The sequence below is a fragment of the Perognathus longimembris genome, chromosome 3 (assembly GCF_023159225.1).
Source record: "Perognathus longimembris pacificus isolate PPM17 chromosome 3, ASM2315922v1, whole genome shotgun sequence".
Taxonomy (NCBI): Eukaryota; Metazoa; Chordata; class Mammalia; order Rodentia; family Heteromyidae; genus Perognathus; species Perognathus longimembris.
The window spans coordinates 86,775,674-86,792,546 of record NC_063163.1 but is presented as its reverse complement, the minus strand read 5'-3'; the positions used below and the strand labels follow the sequence as shown (position 1 = coordinate 86,792,546).

The 16,873-nt window shown below is 49.3% G+C and overlaps 1 protein-coding gene across 1 annotated transcript in view; it reads right to left on the bottom strand.

Annotated features, from left to right (window-relative positions):
• The window catches only part of Cfap251 (cilia and flagella associated protein 251), a 44,185-nt gene extending 29,372 nt beyond the window's left edge, over window positions 1–14,813 (bottom strand). The window contains exons 1-7 of the mRNA XM_048343007.1: window positions 14,720–14,813; window positions 13,440–13,954; window positions 11,563–11,970; window positions 9,150–9,290; window positions 6,755–6,864; window positions 2,133–2,244; window positions 1,829–1,909 (exon numbers count right to left, since the gene is read on the bottom strand). Of these exons, the coding sequence (XP_048198964.1) occupies window positions 1,829–1,909; window positions 2,133–2,244; window positions 6,755–6,864; window positions 9,150–9,290; window positions 11,563–11,970; window positions 13,440–13,934 (1,347 nt within the window). The 5' untranslated portion in view covers window positions 13,935–13,954; window positions 14,720–14,813. The remainder of the gene's footprint in view (window positions 1–1,828; window positions 1,910–2,132; window positions 2,245–6,754; window positions 6,865–9,149; window positions 9,291–11,562; window positions 11,971–13,439; window positions 13,955–14,719) is intronic.
• Between the last annotated feature and the right edge of the window lie 2,060 nt (window positions 14,814–16,873).

The window sequence follows — 16,873 nt, the reverse complement described above, 5'->3', positions numbered from 1 at the left end:
ATACAACTAATGCAAAGTACATTTTTAAAAAATCCTCTGGAAAATAAGTAATGGGTAGGTAGATAAGTGAGTATGGTTATAAAACAGAAAAGGTATAGCATTGGGGAACCACAAAAATATCATGTGCTGATACTGTGAATGGTACTCAATGAGAACTTTAACTTTCTATTAATAAGGCTTTAAAGCTGGGAGCCAGTGGCTCACACCTGTAATCCTAGCTACTCAGGAGGCTGACATCTGAGGATCAAGGCTCAAAGCCAGTCCAGGCAGGAAAGTCTGTGAGATTCTTAATTCCAATTAACTTCCAGAAAACTGGAAGTGGTGCTATGGCTCAAGTGGACAGCACACAAGCCCAGAGTTCAAGCCCCATGACATACAAAAAAAAAATCATATAAACAGTGGTCTTTTTTGTTTGTTTGCTTGGTTGTCAGTCAGTCCTAAGGCCCTGAGTTCAAGCTCCATGACTGGTACAAAACATAAAAAATTAAAAAAGATGGGCTGGGAATATGGCCTAGTGGCAAGAGCGCTTGCCTCGTATACATGAAGCCCTGGGTTCGATTCCCCAGCACCACATATATAGAAAACGGCCAGAAGTGGCGCTGTGGCTCAAGTGGCAGAGTGCTAGCCTTGAGCAAAAAGAAGCCAGGGACAGTGCTCAGGCCCTGAGTTCCAGGCCCAGGACTGGCCACAAAAAAAAAATAAAAATAAAATTAAAAAAGATGTTAGTGCTACCCAAGTGATGTGCATATTGGATATAATTACTATCAAAAGACACATGTGCAACCCTTGAAAAAAAAAAACTGTCTTCAATGCCACAGGTGGCTGGCTGCTGCGTGAGTTTTATAAGGACATTTTTAAGGGGGGGTGGGGGTTGAAAAAATGTCAGATAGGGAAGGGAGAGAAACCAGGCCTGGGGGTGGCTTCAAGACAGCAGCATGCTGAGTCCTTGGGGTTCATGTTCCACACGAGAGATGTGCACTTGTGTGGTGCCCGGCATGGAGCAGGTCAATATATTTATGAAGGAACCAGGTGACAGTATTGAGCGTTAGATGGTAGGGCTATGGGAAATCAAGAGATCTGCTGGAAGCAGGGGGTGGGGGGAGCAGTGTCCTGGGCAGGTTCTCCAGACCTTCCATATTCATGACAATGTTGCAAACAGTTAAAAACATGCGTCTGGAATGGGAAAGGCTGCTCTCTGGTGGCCTCAGACATGCTGAATAATTAATAGCACTCGTCTACAGATTTAGTATCTCCATGCTAGCTTGTTTGCATGGATTATATGACATGCCAGGCTCCAGTGGCTCACACCTGTCTTCTTAGCTACTCAGGAGGCTGAGATCTGAGGACCACGGTTCAAAGTCAGCCTGGACAAGAAAGTCTGTGAGACCCTTATCTCCAATAAACCACTCAGAAAAAGCTGGAAGTGGCGCTGTGGCTTAAGTGATAGAGGGCTAGCTTTGAGCAAAAAGAAGCCAGGGACAAGTGCTCAGGCCCTGAGTTCAAGCCCCGGGACCAGAAAAAATAAGTAAGTAAAAGGTGGGTGAATGGTGGGTGCTTGTCATCTCAGCTATGTGGGGAATGTAAATAGGAGGACAGTGGCTGGTGCCATCTTGGGCAAAGAATAGGGATTTGAAAAAGAACAAAAGTAAAAAGGGCTGAGGCATGGCTCCAGTGGCCGAATGTCTGCCTCACCGATTCAAGGCCCTGAATCCCAAGACCAGGGGGCCAAAAAGAGCAATACTCCACACTGCACCATAAGCAAAACTCCCACTAGCATGAAAGGCCCAATCTCACCTGGGCCTTCTTCATAGCATCACACTGGACTCACCTGAAAACCGTAGTCCCTGGGCAGCTCCAGGGTGCAGGCCGGCTTCTCCACAGCCAGCGTCCACCTCCAGATGCACACTTGCTGCGAAGTGGAGCAGGGCAAGCACCGTGAGAAGCTGCCGACAGCACCTGAAGAAACCTACTCCTCTTGGGACCACCCCGAAACCTCAGGTAACTAAGCCAAGGACCAAAGCCAAGCCTCAGCACTGAAGCTCCGCCTTTGCACTGTGGGGTCTGGTCAGCAGAGCCCCACGGATGCCAGCCGCCTGCCAGGGCCGCCCACAGGATGCCTGATGGCTCTCTACCTGGATTTCAGCATCGGAGATGGTTGCCAGATACTTGGCATCTCGGGTGATGGCTATGGTTCTTATCCCGTTACTTTGCGGGCAGCTGTCAAATATAGTGTGCACAGGAATTCTGCCATAAAAGACATGGAGGAATGACACTTAGGGGGCTTCCGTGGCTCCCCGGAGCTCAGTTCAAACCTTCCCAGACCCCAGAAAACACATGCTGTAGCCACACAATAGAATATCTAATGAAGATGTGTGCATAATTAAGTATTCACTAGTAACCTATGAGAACACTTGTTTAATTCATTCAGACACTGTTATCCATTCTCGCATCCAGAGCAAGTACAGTTCTGCTGTGGGCTGCAGCATGGATGGGCTTTGACCATGTGACAAGGCCACGTACAATACGGCTCTGCTGGACCAGATGTCCCCCAGCAGCACATCCAGAGACAAAGCAGACGGAGGCTCAGGGAGGGAGGAGAGGGGGCAAATGCCAAGGGGTTCACAGCCTCTTTTAGGGTAACGGAAACATTTTGAAGGTGATGGTTGCATGTTGCTAATGGACAAAATGCCGACTAATGGTGCCCTTTCAAATGGCTCAATTTTATATCCAGTGAACTTCATTTAGTGAGAACAAAAAGCCTAACTCAGGGCAGATGTCAGTGTGCTATCTGCTCTCCTCATGAGCCCATGTCCCTGATTCGCAAGGGAATCTGCGAGGCTTTTCCAGGCAGGGAGGATGGAACTGACAGTGCCCAGGCCCTAAGCTCAAGCCCCAGTACCAACACACACACACACACACACACACACACACACACACACACACACACGTTAGATGGTGTCAGTGGCTCACACCTGTAATTGTAGCTTCTCAGGAGGCTGAGATCTGAGGATTATGGTTCAAAGCTAGCCCAGGCAAAAAAGTCCACGAGACTCTTACCTCCACTTAACCAACAGAAACTGGAAGTGGCACTGTGACTCAATGTGGTAGGGTGCTAACCCTGATGAAAAAAGCTCAGGGATAGAGAAAAGCTCAGGTCCAAGCCCTGAATCAAGCCCAGGACTGACAACAAAAAAGGAGGAGGAGGAAGAGGAGGAAGAGGAAGAGGAAGAAAAACTCAAAATACCCAAATATCCATACAGAATGAGATAGGACACTGAAATGCCAAGAGAGCCAGAGTATAAGTAAACAGAAAAGCCCAGCAGTGAGGGCCGCAAGCTGCGGCCTGGGGTGAGAGGTCCAGCCAGCCTGGGACGGGGCTGTCTGTGAGCCCACTGGTTTCTGCTATGGACTCCTTGTTCCAGTGAATACATACAGGCCTCTGTATGCCACCGTGCCCCATGGGCAGGGGACACTGGTTCTCTGTGATCTGAGAAACTTTGTCCCACTGACAAGGAACCCCCAAACGCACTTGGAAGGCAGCCCTTGAGTTGCTGGGAAATGATACAATGGAGAATTGAGCCCTGGAGATATTTAGAACTGAACTCAGAGAAGATGAAATCAGCCAGATCTGTACTATTAACATTTGTATGTGCGAAAATAATGTTTAAGAGAATCTGACATACCAATGTCTCTAACAGATTAGATTTGTGATTCTAATTTAAAATAAGTAGTTGAGTTAGGCTTGCAATTCAAGATTGAAATCATATTGTTTATAAACAATATTAGAGCACATAAGACAACTTAAAATATACCAGATTTCTGTCTAAATTCACTAGGTATATAGGAATTACTGAAGTGCTTGTGGAGAATTTGTTTGCTAATTAGACTGCTAAAAAAAAAAACTTAAAATGAAACTGGATATATTAGATTTCTAAATGCAGTTTAAAATGCTTAAAAAGAAAAGAGTTAATAACCAAATCTGCAAGGCCAACTATTAATCAGAAACCTTTCTACCGGGCTGGGGATATAGCCTAGTGGCAAGAGTGCCTGCCTCGGATACACGAGGCCCTAGGTTCGATTCCCCAGCACCACATATACAGAAAACGGCCAGAAGCGGCGCTGTGGCTCAAGTGGCAGAGTGCTAGCCTTGAGCTGGAAGAAGCCAGGGACAGTGCTCAGGCCCTGAGTCCAAGGCCCAGGACTGGCCAAAAAAAAACCCAAAAAACCTTTCTACCAGTGATTGCAAAAATGTACTAGACTTGTAGTAAATAGAGTAAGATTGTTAAATTGAAAGAAAAAAAAGCATGAAATGAAGCAGGGGTTTTTGACTTGCTGCTTTAATAAAATAGATATTCATTCTAAAACCAAATGGTCTCTGAGCAATCTATGCTTTCGGGGTCCTAAAGTCACCATCTGGAAGAATATCAAACTCACAGAGGGGGGCTGGGAATGTGGCTTAGTGGCAGAGTGCTTGCCTTGATGTGCATGAAGTCCTGAGTTTGAATCCTCAGAACCACATACACAGAAAAAGCTAGAAATGGTGCTGTGGCTCAAGTGGCAGGGCACTAGTCCTGAGCAAAAGAAACTCAGGGACAGTGCCTAGGCTGAGTTCAAGCCCCAGGACTGGAAACACACATACACACACACACACACACACACACACAAATTCACACAGACAGGACATTTCAATTGTTAACCAGAGACACACTATACTTTAGATTTAAACAAAGAAGCCTCTGCCATCAAAATTCTGCAAGATGCTGACATGGAGGTGGCTTCAAAAACAAGAAACCACAGTGATAGCCCTGGAACTACATTTCAGAGATGTCCAGGGAAGGGGAGACTGAGATGAGATAGAGGAGAAGGAGAGGAACAGATGGGGCCCAGGGCAGGGAGGAGTCAGAGAAGCCCTGGAAAATGGAGCACACCACCACCACCCCCTGTCACCAACACCAGATAAAGTCACCCATATCAGGATATCAGGTGACATCAGGTAAGGCAAGGATGAGATTGGGTGACAGGACCCAATATGATCACCACTGAGCTGAGGGAGACCAGGCCTGGGTCACCACTTCAGGACAGTGAGCAACTTCTGCCGACTTTCCTTGTTCATCTGGACTCATTAATCTTAAACAAGGCTTTGTGATCCTGTCTGAAACTACCTTCTGCCTCTTGGCCTAGTAATTAAGAAGCCCACAGGGGTGTCTGGGTGCCTGTAATCCCAGCTACTCAGGAGGCTGAGATCTGAAGATCCCAGTTCCAAGCCAACCACAGGCAGCCCCAAAGTGGCTAGCCTTGTGCACAAAAGTAGAGTGCTAGCCTTGTGCACAAAAGCTTAGGGACAGCACCCAGACCTTGAGTTCACACCTCTGGACTGGCACAAAAAAAGAAAGAAGGAAGGAAGGAAGGAACAAACGAAGGGAGGGAGGGAGGGAGGGAAAGGAGGGAAGGAGGGGAGGGAGGGGCTGGGAATATGGCTTAGTGGTAGAGTGCTTGCATAGCATGCATGAAGCTCTGGGTTCGGTTCCTCAGCACCACATAAACAGAAAAAGCCGGAAGTGGAGCTGTGGCTCAAGTGGTAGAGTACTAGCTTTGAGCAAAAAGGAAGCCAAGGACAGTGCTCAGGCCCTGAGTCCAAGCCCCAGGACTAGCAAAAAATGAAAGAAGGAAGGAAGGAAGGAAGGGAGGGAGGGAGAGAGGGAGGGAGGCAGGAAGGGAGAGAGAGAGAGAAAGAAAGAGAGAAAGAGAGGAGAGAGAGGAGAGAAAGAGAAAGAGAGAAAAAGAGAGACAGAAAGAAAGGCAGAAAGGCAGGCAGGCAGGCAGAAAGAAAGAAAGAAAGAGAGAGAGAGAAAGCAAGCGAGCGAACGCACTGGGCACATTGGGTATCTGTGGGCCTTGTCTGTAATCCTAGCTATTCAGAAGGGTAAAAACAGGAAACAAAGGGTAGATGGGGGAATTCTCCATTTTCCTGTAAATCTAAAACTGTTCTAAAAAAGTAAACTTGTGACGGGCTGGTGACTCATGCCTATATGTAGCTGCTCAGGAGGCTGAGATCCAAAGGTCATGGCTTGAAGCCATTCTAAACAGACAAATCCAAGATTTTTTTTAAATCTCCAAGTGGTAAAAAGCCAAGCAAGAGAGGGCTGGGAATATGGCCTAGCAAGAGTGCTTGCCTCATATACATGAAGCCCTGGGTTCAATTCCCCAGCACCACATATATAGAAAATGGCCAGAGGTGGCCCTGTGGCTCAAGTGGCCAAGTCTTAGCCTTGAGCAAATAGAAGCCAGGGACAGTGCTCTGGCCCTGAGACCAAGCCCCAGGACTGGCAAAAAACAAACAAACAAAAAAAAAGCCAAGCAAGAGAATGAGGCCCTGATTCCAAGCCCCAGTCCTGGGATGGAGGGAGAATTACACCAACTGCTGGGAGACTGGGCTGCATGAAGCATGTGTATAGAGCTATAGTGTGGAAAAACTTAGTGGTAAGTAATCCTTCAGAACTTTCCAGAACAGGGGCCTGACCAATGACTAGAAAATCTGACTTTGTAAAAGGAGTGCTTCTCATTTTAAGTGCCTCTGGTTTGTGCCTCAAACTTCTGGGAGCTGGGTTACTGAGAGTCAGCTTCTCTCAGCCCAGTGTGTTTGGCCTCAACTCACAACAAACCAAGTTTCTAGACCTCAGTGGTATGCCTTTGCTTAGTCCCCCTGGCCAACAGCCTACAGACATGAGGGGAGATGTGGCCGCCCTCAGCCTACCCTGAGAAGGAGTCCCATATAATTATGAGGCAGCCAGGCCCCTTGTCTGCTGTGGCGATCCAGCGCCTGTCCTCACTGATGCAGAGGCAGGTGATGATGTTGGAGTGGCCCTGGGGAGAGGAAGAAGAAACACTGTGAAACCTCCAGGGCTCAGCCGGGCCCGGACACCCCTGGGGGAGGGTGGGGCCCACAGGAGGATCTGCACCTCTGTGCCGGTCAGCACAAAGAGGACACTGTTAGCACATGTCCTGGGCTGGCATCTGTGTCTGTGCTAGATCAGCAGCTCCTTGAGGGCAGGGCCTACATCTGTTTTCTTCATGACTACAGAGTCCTAACACGAAACTTAAGTGCTTGGGATAAAACATGGCGACACGTTCCCAGCCACTGACTGGAATGGTGGAATTACTGCAGGCCACGCTCGTCCACCCTTGGGTTGCTTGCCCACGTAAGCTGCCTTCAACACGTTCCAACCCCAGGCAGCTAGTCCTGTGATCAAGGCTGCACACTCAACTGTGTATGTGCCCACACGTGCACATACACATGTGCACATGCATGCCCATAAGCATGTACCAGTCCTAGGAACTGAATTCGGGGGCTGGGCACTGTCCTTGAGCCATTCTTGCTCAAGGATAGAACTCTACCACTTGAGCCACAGCGACACTTTTGGCCTTTTTTTTTTTTTTTTTTTTTTTTTTGCTGGTTACTTGGAAATAAACGGACTTTCTTGCCTGGGCTGACTTCCTACCTGCATCCTCAGATCTCAGCCTCCTGAGTATAGTGTGGATTCCAGGCGTGAGCCACTAGTTCCTGGCTTCAACCATTTTTGGACTTCTGGAAGGTAAATTCATTATGCTGAACCCATGTGTGTGGGATCCTGGGCACAGTGCTGAGCACTGGTACCCCGCAAATACTTGGCGACGTGTGGAATCTAGGCATTGACTGAGGAAGGTCCATCAACACACAGGCCAGGCATTAGCACTTAGGATGTTTGGTCAAATGTTAGGAATGAGAAAGGAAAGGGGTGTGCGAGCATTTGTACAGAGGACAGCTGGGGAGGCACCAATGGGGTGAAGTAGGGGATACTGCTGGAGAGAGGGACAGAAGGATGGACAGGAAGACAGGACAGACAGGAGGACCAGTGACCTCTTGAATACTTCCAGGTACAGGACCCAGCGTCATTATTTACTAGTGCAGTCTCAGGCCAGTCCTTTAAGTCAATCTGAGTCTCAGTTTCTCCTTCTTGAACATGGGTATATCTGCACCCATTTCTCAGCACAGTTATGAGGAAACTGTAAAGGCGTCTGGGTCCCTGGCAAGCCCCTGCACCCAACTGGGGCTCAGGGGAAACACAGGCTTCTCTGTCCGTGTGTGTATGTGTGTGTGTGTGTGTCCCCTCAGGCTTGCACTCAGGGCCTGGGCACTGTTCTCAAGCTGCTTTGGCTCAAAAGCTAGCACTCTACCACATGAGCCACAGCACTACTTCCAGCCTTTTCTGTTTATGTGGTACTGAGGAATCAAACCCAGGGCTTCATGTGTGCTAGGCAAGCACCTATGCCACATTCCCGGCACTCTAACAGATGTTTCAGATTCTTTGCATTTGTTTGGCTTAGGTTTTTGGTTTGGTTCTGAGTCCAGACTGGCCCCAAACTCATGATCCTCCTGCCACAATTTCCCTAGTGCTGAAATCACAGGATTGTGTTCCTACAATGCCACACAAGCTGTTTCAAATCCTGTTTGGCTGTTTTTGCTCGGCTGCAGGGATTCGCGTGTGGAACGGTGTTTCCAGAGGCAGGATTTCGGGCAGTTCAAAGGAGAGGCAGGCTGGTATGACCCCATCACAACGCAGCCAGCCTCCAGATCTCAAATCCAATGCCCGGTGACAACACTGCCCTCCGCGTGCAGGGGCCCGGGGTGCGCACGTGACGACGCTGCCCCCCGCGTGCAGGGGCCCGGGGTGCGCACGTGACAACGCTGCCCTCCATGTGCGGAGGCTCGGGGTGCGCACGTGACGACGCTGCCCCCCGCGTGCAGGGCCCTGGGCTTCGTACGTGATGACGCTGCCCGTATCTACGTGCGGAGGCCCGGGGTGCGCACGTGACGACGCTGCCCTCCGCGCTCAGGGGCCCCGGTGCGCACGTGACGACGCTGCCCTCCACGTGCGGAGGCCCGGGGTGCGCACGTGACGACGCTGCCCCCCACGTGCAGGGGCCCGGGGTGCGCACGTGACAACGCTGCCCTCCACGTGCGGAGGCCCGGGGTGCGCACGTGGTGACGCTGCCCTCCGCGTGCAGGGGCCCCGGTGCGCACGTGACGACGCTGCCCTCCACGTGCGGAGGCCCGGGGTGCGCACGTGGTGACGCTGCCCTCCGCGCGGGCAGGGGCCCGGGCTGCGTACCTGAAGGTGGTGCTGAGCGTTGCAGAAGACATCGAAGAGGACGGCCGTGTGCCCGCAGACGTACAGAAGCACTCGGCGGTTCTCGTCTCGGAGGTACAAGACAGGGAGGGAGCTGTTCCATCCGTATGACCAGGTCAGGGTCTGGAAGACCAAGGCAAAGCCCGCAGGACGCCAGTGAGCTGAGCCCTGAGCGGGGACCCCGGGCTCCCCGCCCCAGTCCCTGGAAAAGAGGAATGCCGCATCAGTGAGCCGTCCAGAGGAGGCATTTACAGAAAGTTCCCGCACAGGCTGGTGGCTCACGCCTGCAATCCTAGCTACTCAGGGGGCTGAGATCTGAGCATCATGGTTTGAAACCAGCTGGGCAGACAACTCTGAGAGACTCTTATCTCCAATGAACCACCAAAAGGGAGAAATGGAGGTATGGATTAAGTGGGAGAGCATTGGCCTGGAACAACCACAACAAAAAGCCAAGGGAGAGCTCAAGGCCCAATAGTGGCACAAGAAAATTAAGTTAATTGGATAGGGCCATTTAAGCAAATGCAGTATTCAAAGTGCCAGTAGGTGAGTGATGATTTTGCTAAAAATCAGCAAATTATCTCACAGTATGGAATCTGCGGTTTCCTTCCTCCTATCTGAACACTATTTAACTATTTGTAAAGTCAAATAGATGGACCATAGTGTAACCCAAAGATAGACATAGCAGACAACATAGCCGGCTTCTCTCGCCTCCTTCCTCCTCTTCCTTCCTTTCCTGTCTTCATGCTCATCCCTATCATTTATATATTTTTTTCAGGCCTCTGACTGTGTGGATGTGAGTGGTGGAAAGATGGAGTCATAATCGGCCCAAGCTGCAACTTCTAGGAACAGAATTGTTTAATACTTGGCTGTCTCTTCAAAGTTGACATGCAAACGAAGTTGCTCTTTTGGAAACTTTTGAAAGTGGTTATTTTGTTCATTCTGGAAACTCTTTTGCCATGTTACAAATTAGCTATAAAAAAGGAAGCCTTCTTGAACAGACCACTGTCTTCAGCACTGCAGTTTTTCCAAGATCACCTTTGTCTGGGGTGGGGGGACCCAGAAGATGGTGGGAAGATTAGAAGCATTTGCCATTCTCGCTGCATGAATGAGAAGACACTGATGACACCGCAGACTAAATTCTGTTGTTTTTGTTGTTGTTTGGTGCCAGTCTTGGGGTTTAAACTCAAGGCCTGGGCACAGTCTCTGTGCTTTTGTGCTCAAGGTTAGTGCTCTACCACTTGAGCCACAGCTCCACATTTTGGTGATTCATTAGAAGAGTTCTCAGGGACTTTCCTGCTTAGACTGGCTTTGTACCGCGATCCTCAGATCTCACCCTCCTGAGTAGCTATGCGTATAGACCAGTATCAAGGGCACATGCTACTCTAGAAGTTAAGTGAGATACTCCATATTCTATTGACCTCTTCCCACTCTTCCACAGGCAGAGGGAAGACAAACCCTAGGAAGCAACTTTCAGAAAGAGAAAGATGGAGGAAACACTACCAACAAACAAACAAAAAGCCCCAAAGCCCCTCCTCTTTCTTCTCTGGGCGCAAATATTAATATTTGTGTGCCTTGTGGATGGTGGCAGTGAACGCAACTCCTGGGGACTGTGCAGTACTTCACATGGTGGCACCACGCCTTCCATACCGTCAGTCTCCCACCAGGGTGTGGGCAGCTCACAAATGTACTCACCGAGGTAAGACACAGGAGATAAGCTGGGCGCCAGTGGCTCATACCTATAATCCTAGCCACTCAGAAGACTGTCTTCTCCAATTAATGGGCAAAAAGCCAGAGTAGAGGTGCGAGTCAAGTGGTAGAGTGCCAGCTTGAGTGTCAAAGCTCAGGGACAGTACCCAGGCTCGGAGTTCAAGCCCCAGGACCAACACACACACACACACACACACACACACACACACACACACAGAGAGGACAGATGAGATGAGGACAAAGGGGATGGAGGAGTATTACCATATGGGGGGCAGAAAGGAGAGGTAAGGAGACACAGAAAAAAAAAAGAAAATGGAGGGAAGGGAGAGAGAAAGCAGTAAGAGAGAGGAAAGGAAGGAAAGGAGAAAGGAAGGGAGGGATTTTCACAGAAAATAGCACCCTATGCAACAGTCAAACTATGTGGAGAATTTCCTGCCTGTGAGCAGCTCTATTGAGTCCAGATGTAGCTCAAGTTCACGCTCCATCACACTTGGCAGCCACAGCTTTTAACTGAACTTAAAAAGCCAGTTGAAAAAGCCTTAAAGAATGTCTTTTCCCCTTGTGCATACAATTTCACAATTCTCTCTCTCTCTCTCTAAAATTTCACAATTCTCTCTCTCTCTCTCTCTCTCTCTCTCTCTCTCTCTCTCTGAGCCCTGGGAATAGAAATATGCCATGTGTCACTCACCAAGGGGTATACACTGGTGGCCTCTTGCTTTTGAAACAGACTGTCCTCCGTGGAGCTGGACACCAGTGAATCCTTGGAGCCCCTGGCTCTGATCTGGAACTCTTTCTCTTGCTCCTCACTGAGGAAGTAGGACAGCCTCTTGGGTTTCCCTTCCTCCATCTTTGATACCATGCTTCCCTTCTTTGGTTCCGAGACTCTCCTTTCTTGATCCAACATTTCTTCAGTGTCTTTCCTCTCGGGCTCCTGTGAGAACTGGCTCTGGGAGGACCTCTGGGAGTCCATATGCTCCCCTTCAGAAGGGAATTGATCGGAAGTAAACATTTCTGACTGGGAGCCCAGGTCTAAGAGCTCGCTTGGTCCAGTTTGGCCTGACCTCAGTGACTCCACTAACTGCGGATCATCAGTATCCTTTTCAAAAGAAAAGAAAAGATGGTGATCCCAAACACAGACCTCCTGCTCCATTGCTCTCAGCTCTTCCTGAGCAGCCAACCTTACCGATAGCCTCCCTCGTCTTAGAATGAAAGGATAGATGACAAACAAAAACTTGGTAGCTGACCCTTGACAGCAAAATCATTGTTCTAAGTGCACTGATTGTCTCCAAAATTACTTCTTAGGCCAGGGCTGAGTTCTTGCCCTGGGAGCAGACTGGGGGAAAGCAGTGCTGTTCTAAGCCATGCTCACTTCCAGAAACCTCTGCCTGCCCCACCTAGGGATACACCTCCTCTCCAACTTTCCTCCAAACTGAGTTAAATTGTCCTTTCTGTTGTGCTTTTGTGCATTCACATAAACCATTGTACATAATGCATGATTTTAAAGCATTCACATTTGGGTCTATCATCCTATATACTTTAAAACCCCTTAAAAGAATACATTGCAGGGGCTGGGAATATGGCCTAGTGGCAAGAGTATTTGCCTTATATACATGAAGCCCTGGGTTCCATTCCCCAGCACCACATATATAGAAAACGGCCAGAAGTGGCACTGTTGCTCAAGTGGCAGAGTGCAAGCCTTGAACAAAAAGAAGCCAGGGACAGTGCTCAGGCCCTGAGACCAAGCCCCAGGACTGGCAGAAAAAAAAAATACATTGCAGAATGCAGGTGGCTTGTGACTGATCATCTAGGTTGCAGGTTTGAAGCCAGCCAGAACAGAAAAGTCCAGGAGAGTCTTATCTCCAATGAACTGGAAAAACAAACTGGAAGTAGAGATATGGCTTAAGTGGCAGAGTGCCAGCCTTGGGCAAAAAAAGCCAATCAGAGCTGGAGGCCCTGAGTTTGAGCCCCAGTATTTGCACCAGAAAGAAAAGAAGAAAGATGGGCTGGGAATATGGCCTAGTGGCAAGAGTACTTGACTCATATACATGAAGCCTTGGGTTTGATTCCCGAGCACCACATATACAGAAAACGGCCAGACATGGCGCTGTGGCTCAGGTGGCAGAGTGCTAGCCTTGAGCAGAAAGAAGCCAGGGACAGTGCGCAGGCCCTGAGTCCAAGCCCCAGGACTGGCAAAAAAAAAAAAAAAAGAAAGAGCCAGGTGTCAGTGGCTTATGCCTCTAATCCTACCTACTCAGGAGGCTGAGATCTGAGGATCATGGTTCAAAGCCAAAAGGCCGTGTCTTATCTTTAACCACCAGGAAAGCAGAGGTAGCACTGTGGCTCAGAATGGTAGCACTGTGGCTCAAAATGGTAGCACTCTAGCCCTGGGTGAAAAAGCTCAGGGGTAGCACCTAGGCCCTAAGTTCAGGACCCATGACTGACAAAAAAGGGGGGGAAAAAAGGGGTACATTGCAACTTATTTGGTTTTGTAGCCTTATATCTGGCATGCACTAAATATCCAGTTCATGATTCTGCATGTGTGCATGGATTACAATGACTGCTTACCAGTGAAACGTGTGAAATGAACTGAAGATTAGCAATTGCTTCCTGCAAACTTGTAATGCTTTGGAGCTCTCCTGTGATTTCCTCCACTTCCTCCTCTTTTTCTTCCCTTTCCTTCCATCTGTCCTCCCTCCTCTCTCCCTTTCCCTCTAGCTGCTCTTCCTCTATCTGTCCTTCTTCTGTCTGCCCTTCTTCTATCTCCCCTTCCTCTACCTGCCCTTCTTCTACCTGTCCTTCTTCTATCTGCTCTTCTTCTATCTGTTCTTCTGCCTGTTCGTTTTCTATCTGCTCTTCCTGAACTCTTTCCTCTTCCTCCTCTACTCCTTCCATTTCTTCTCCTTCCTCCCCTTCTTCCTCCTCTCCCTCCTGAGACTCTTCCCCTGCTGTGTCATATTCTTTTGGATTTTCTATTTCTTCAAAATCCTGATTTTCTTCTTCTTCTTCTGTCTCTTCACTTGGCTCTGTTTCCTCCATGGGATTTCCTTCTGCATCTGACATTCTTCCCTGGAGAGTGTCCGCTAGAGAAATTGTGAATGCATAATCAGTTGCAGGTCTGTTTCCTATTTTGACTTCTTGTACACCTACTAATGAAATGTGCAATACCAGCTCTTGTTCCTTTGGTGGAAATAAAAAGAATATCATATTCTTGGGAAAGCCTCCTCTGAATCTTAAGAGGTGTATCCTCTTTCTAGGTGACCTTAGTCACCTTAGTGACTTCCAACTCATTTACAATACACTGAGATGCTGGGCTGTAGTAGCTCACACCTGAAATCCTAGCTACTCAGCCAGCTGAGGACTGAGGGTCCTGGTTCAAGTCAGCCAGAGCAGGAAAGTCTGTGAGACTCTTCTCTCCAATGAATCACCAAAAAGCAGGAAGTGGGCTGAGGCGCGCCAACCTTGGGTGAAAACGCTCAGGGCCCTGAATTCAAGCTCCAGGACCGGCACAAGAAAACAAACAAATGCCCTGTGACATGGCTCTCAATTTTCCGTGGAACCAAGGAGGCGCCTGACCTGAGGCGCCGTTCCTTCCGCTGCTGTGACTTCCAGGAGCGACCCGCCCCGCCCCTGGCAGCCCGTACTGGGCACGGCTCTGCGGGGGCCGAGGGTCTAGAGGAGGGGCAGATTTTAGAACTGGGGGGGAGATCGGGAGGAGATGAGATGTAACGCCCTGGCGAGGCCACTTTCTCCAGCTCGGTCTCCCTGGACACCCTTGTGCCCCCCGCAAATCCAGGGCCCTCTAGGCCAGGCCCTGCACGGGCTTGTGGCCTCTACCCTGTTCTTACCCGGCTCGCCCGCCTCGATCCTCTAAAGCTGGGGTCGTCCAGCCGGTTGCATGGCCGGTGGTGGCTGCCTCGGCCTTGGTGCGCCCCTGGTTACAGTTGCTATCCAAGCTCCGTTCCCATGGCAACCCCGGGCGCCCGGCCTCTAGCCGTAAAGCAGGGACAGAGGTGGGGGGGGTGGAAATCACGTGTCCCGCAGGGCTGCAGCGGCGCCGGCGCGCCCCCTTCTGGCCGGTGTTGTGGCTGGAGTCCGAAGACAGGCGGCCTGAACCAGAACCAGCCAAGGCGTGGGGCTGCAGAGCCCAGCAGGGCCTGATGCACAAGACCTCGCTGCTACCATCCAGAAGAACATGAGTGGCTCCTGCCCCCCCACCCCCCCACACCAAGCCCTCCATGCTGCTAAGTTTACGCCTAAGTGTACATAGCAAAACCACAAGAGGGGTAAGCTGGATGTTCAAGCTGTTTTATTATGGTCTACGACTTGCAAAGAGAGACGGGAAAATACTTGGAATCAGAACATTGGTCAACACTGGTTCACAGCAGGTCTGTGGCTACAGGAGAAAACATGAGGCTGTGTGGCGGGGACACAGGAAGACTATGGGGTTGAGGGCGAGGCCGGCATCTAGAAGCACACACCAGTACTGACTGTCATCTGGGCAGGCTGCTGTCTACATCTAAGCTGAGGAAATCCAGACCCCAGGGTCACTAGCCTTCTTGGCAGAATATGCCACACCTTCTCCAAAACAGAATCAAGTGCCAAGAAGAGGGGAAGAAGCCAGAGGCGACTCACTAGGAATCACTGAACCCATTTTACCATTATAAAAAGTGGTAAAAATAAAGTTAAATCCTTAACAAAAGGAAGGAAGAAGCAGCATTTCAAGAGGTCAGGCCTGTAAACACTTGTTCCTATCAAGCACACACACAGTTTATAAAACTCCTGATCTCCAGGAGTTGGGGATTTAGCTCAGTGGAAGAGCACTTACCTGGCAAGTGCAAGGCTCTGAGCTCTGGGGGAGAACAAAAAAGCTATAAAAGACCAAGGGAAAAAAAAAAGGCAAAAACTTCTGATCTCCAGGCATGGCTGGCAGGTTCAGTTACAAAAATCAAATTTGGGGTTGGGGGCATGGCTCAAGTGGTAGAGCATCTACCTAGCAGGTACAAGGCACTGAGTACAAACCCCAGTACACCAAAAAGTCAAATTAGAAGCTAACTTCAGGGCTTTTTAAAAATTAAATATAGGGGGCTGGGGATATGGCCTAGTGGCAAGAGTGCCTTCCTCATATACATGAGGCCCTGGGTTCGGTTCCCCAGCACCACATATACAGAAAATGGCCAGAAGTGGCGCTGTGGCTCAAGTGGCAGAGTGCTAGCCTTGAGCAAAAAGAAGCCAGGGACAGTGCTCAGGCCCTGAGTCCAAGCCCCAGGACTGGCCAAAAAAAAAAAAATTTAAATATAGAAGTGAAGGGAGCTTTGCTCTGGTGGATTACTGCATAGGAGAGTTTCACAGTGGGTGACAGTGGCCATGGAGGCCCAACTTCTGAGGAGGCAATGAATTATTTAGCTCTTTCTGCCTTGAGAGCAGCACTGCTCCAATGATCAGAGAGGAGCTGGTCAAATGTTGTCCTCAGTGGTGGGGGGCAGAGCCGTGGCTTAGCACTGCAGAAAAGGCAAGAGAAAAGAGAAGGAAGTAAGGAGAGAGACAAAGAAAGGATGAAAGAAGAGAGAGGAGAGGGCAGGCAGGAAGGGAAGAGAGAAAGAAAGAAGAAAGGAAGGGATGGATGGAGGGAGGAATAAGGAAGAGAAAAAGAAAGGGAAAGGAAAGGGAGAGAAAGAAAAGAAAGGAAGGACTTGGACATTAGCACAGTTTCTGGTTTGGTGTTTTGTTTTGTTTTCTCCCAATTTTCTTTTCAGAAATCACAACCTGGTCTGAGCTCTGGCATGAGAAGTTCTTGAGAAATTCAACTTTGGCACTAAGATGGTCATATCAGCATGGTAAAGCTGGGTTTATTTGAAAAAAAGAAAAAGAAAATTCCTCAAAAAATAAAGTCCTATCAGTACCTTTCAGAATAACTCCCAGTCACCTGCCCAGAATCTAGAGAATTCTAGGCAGAGCCATGACCTAACATGTAAAAGACACAAACACAGATCACGTTTTTA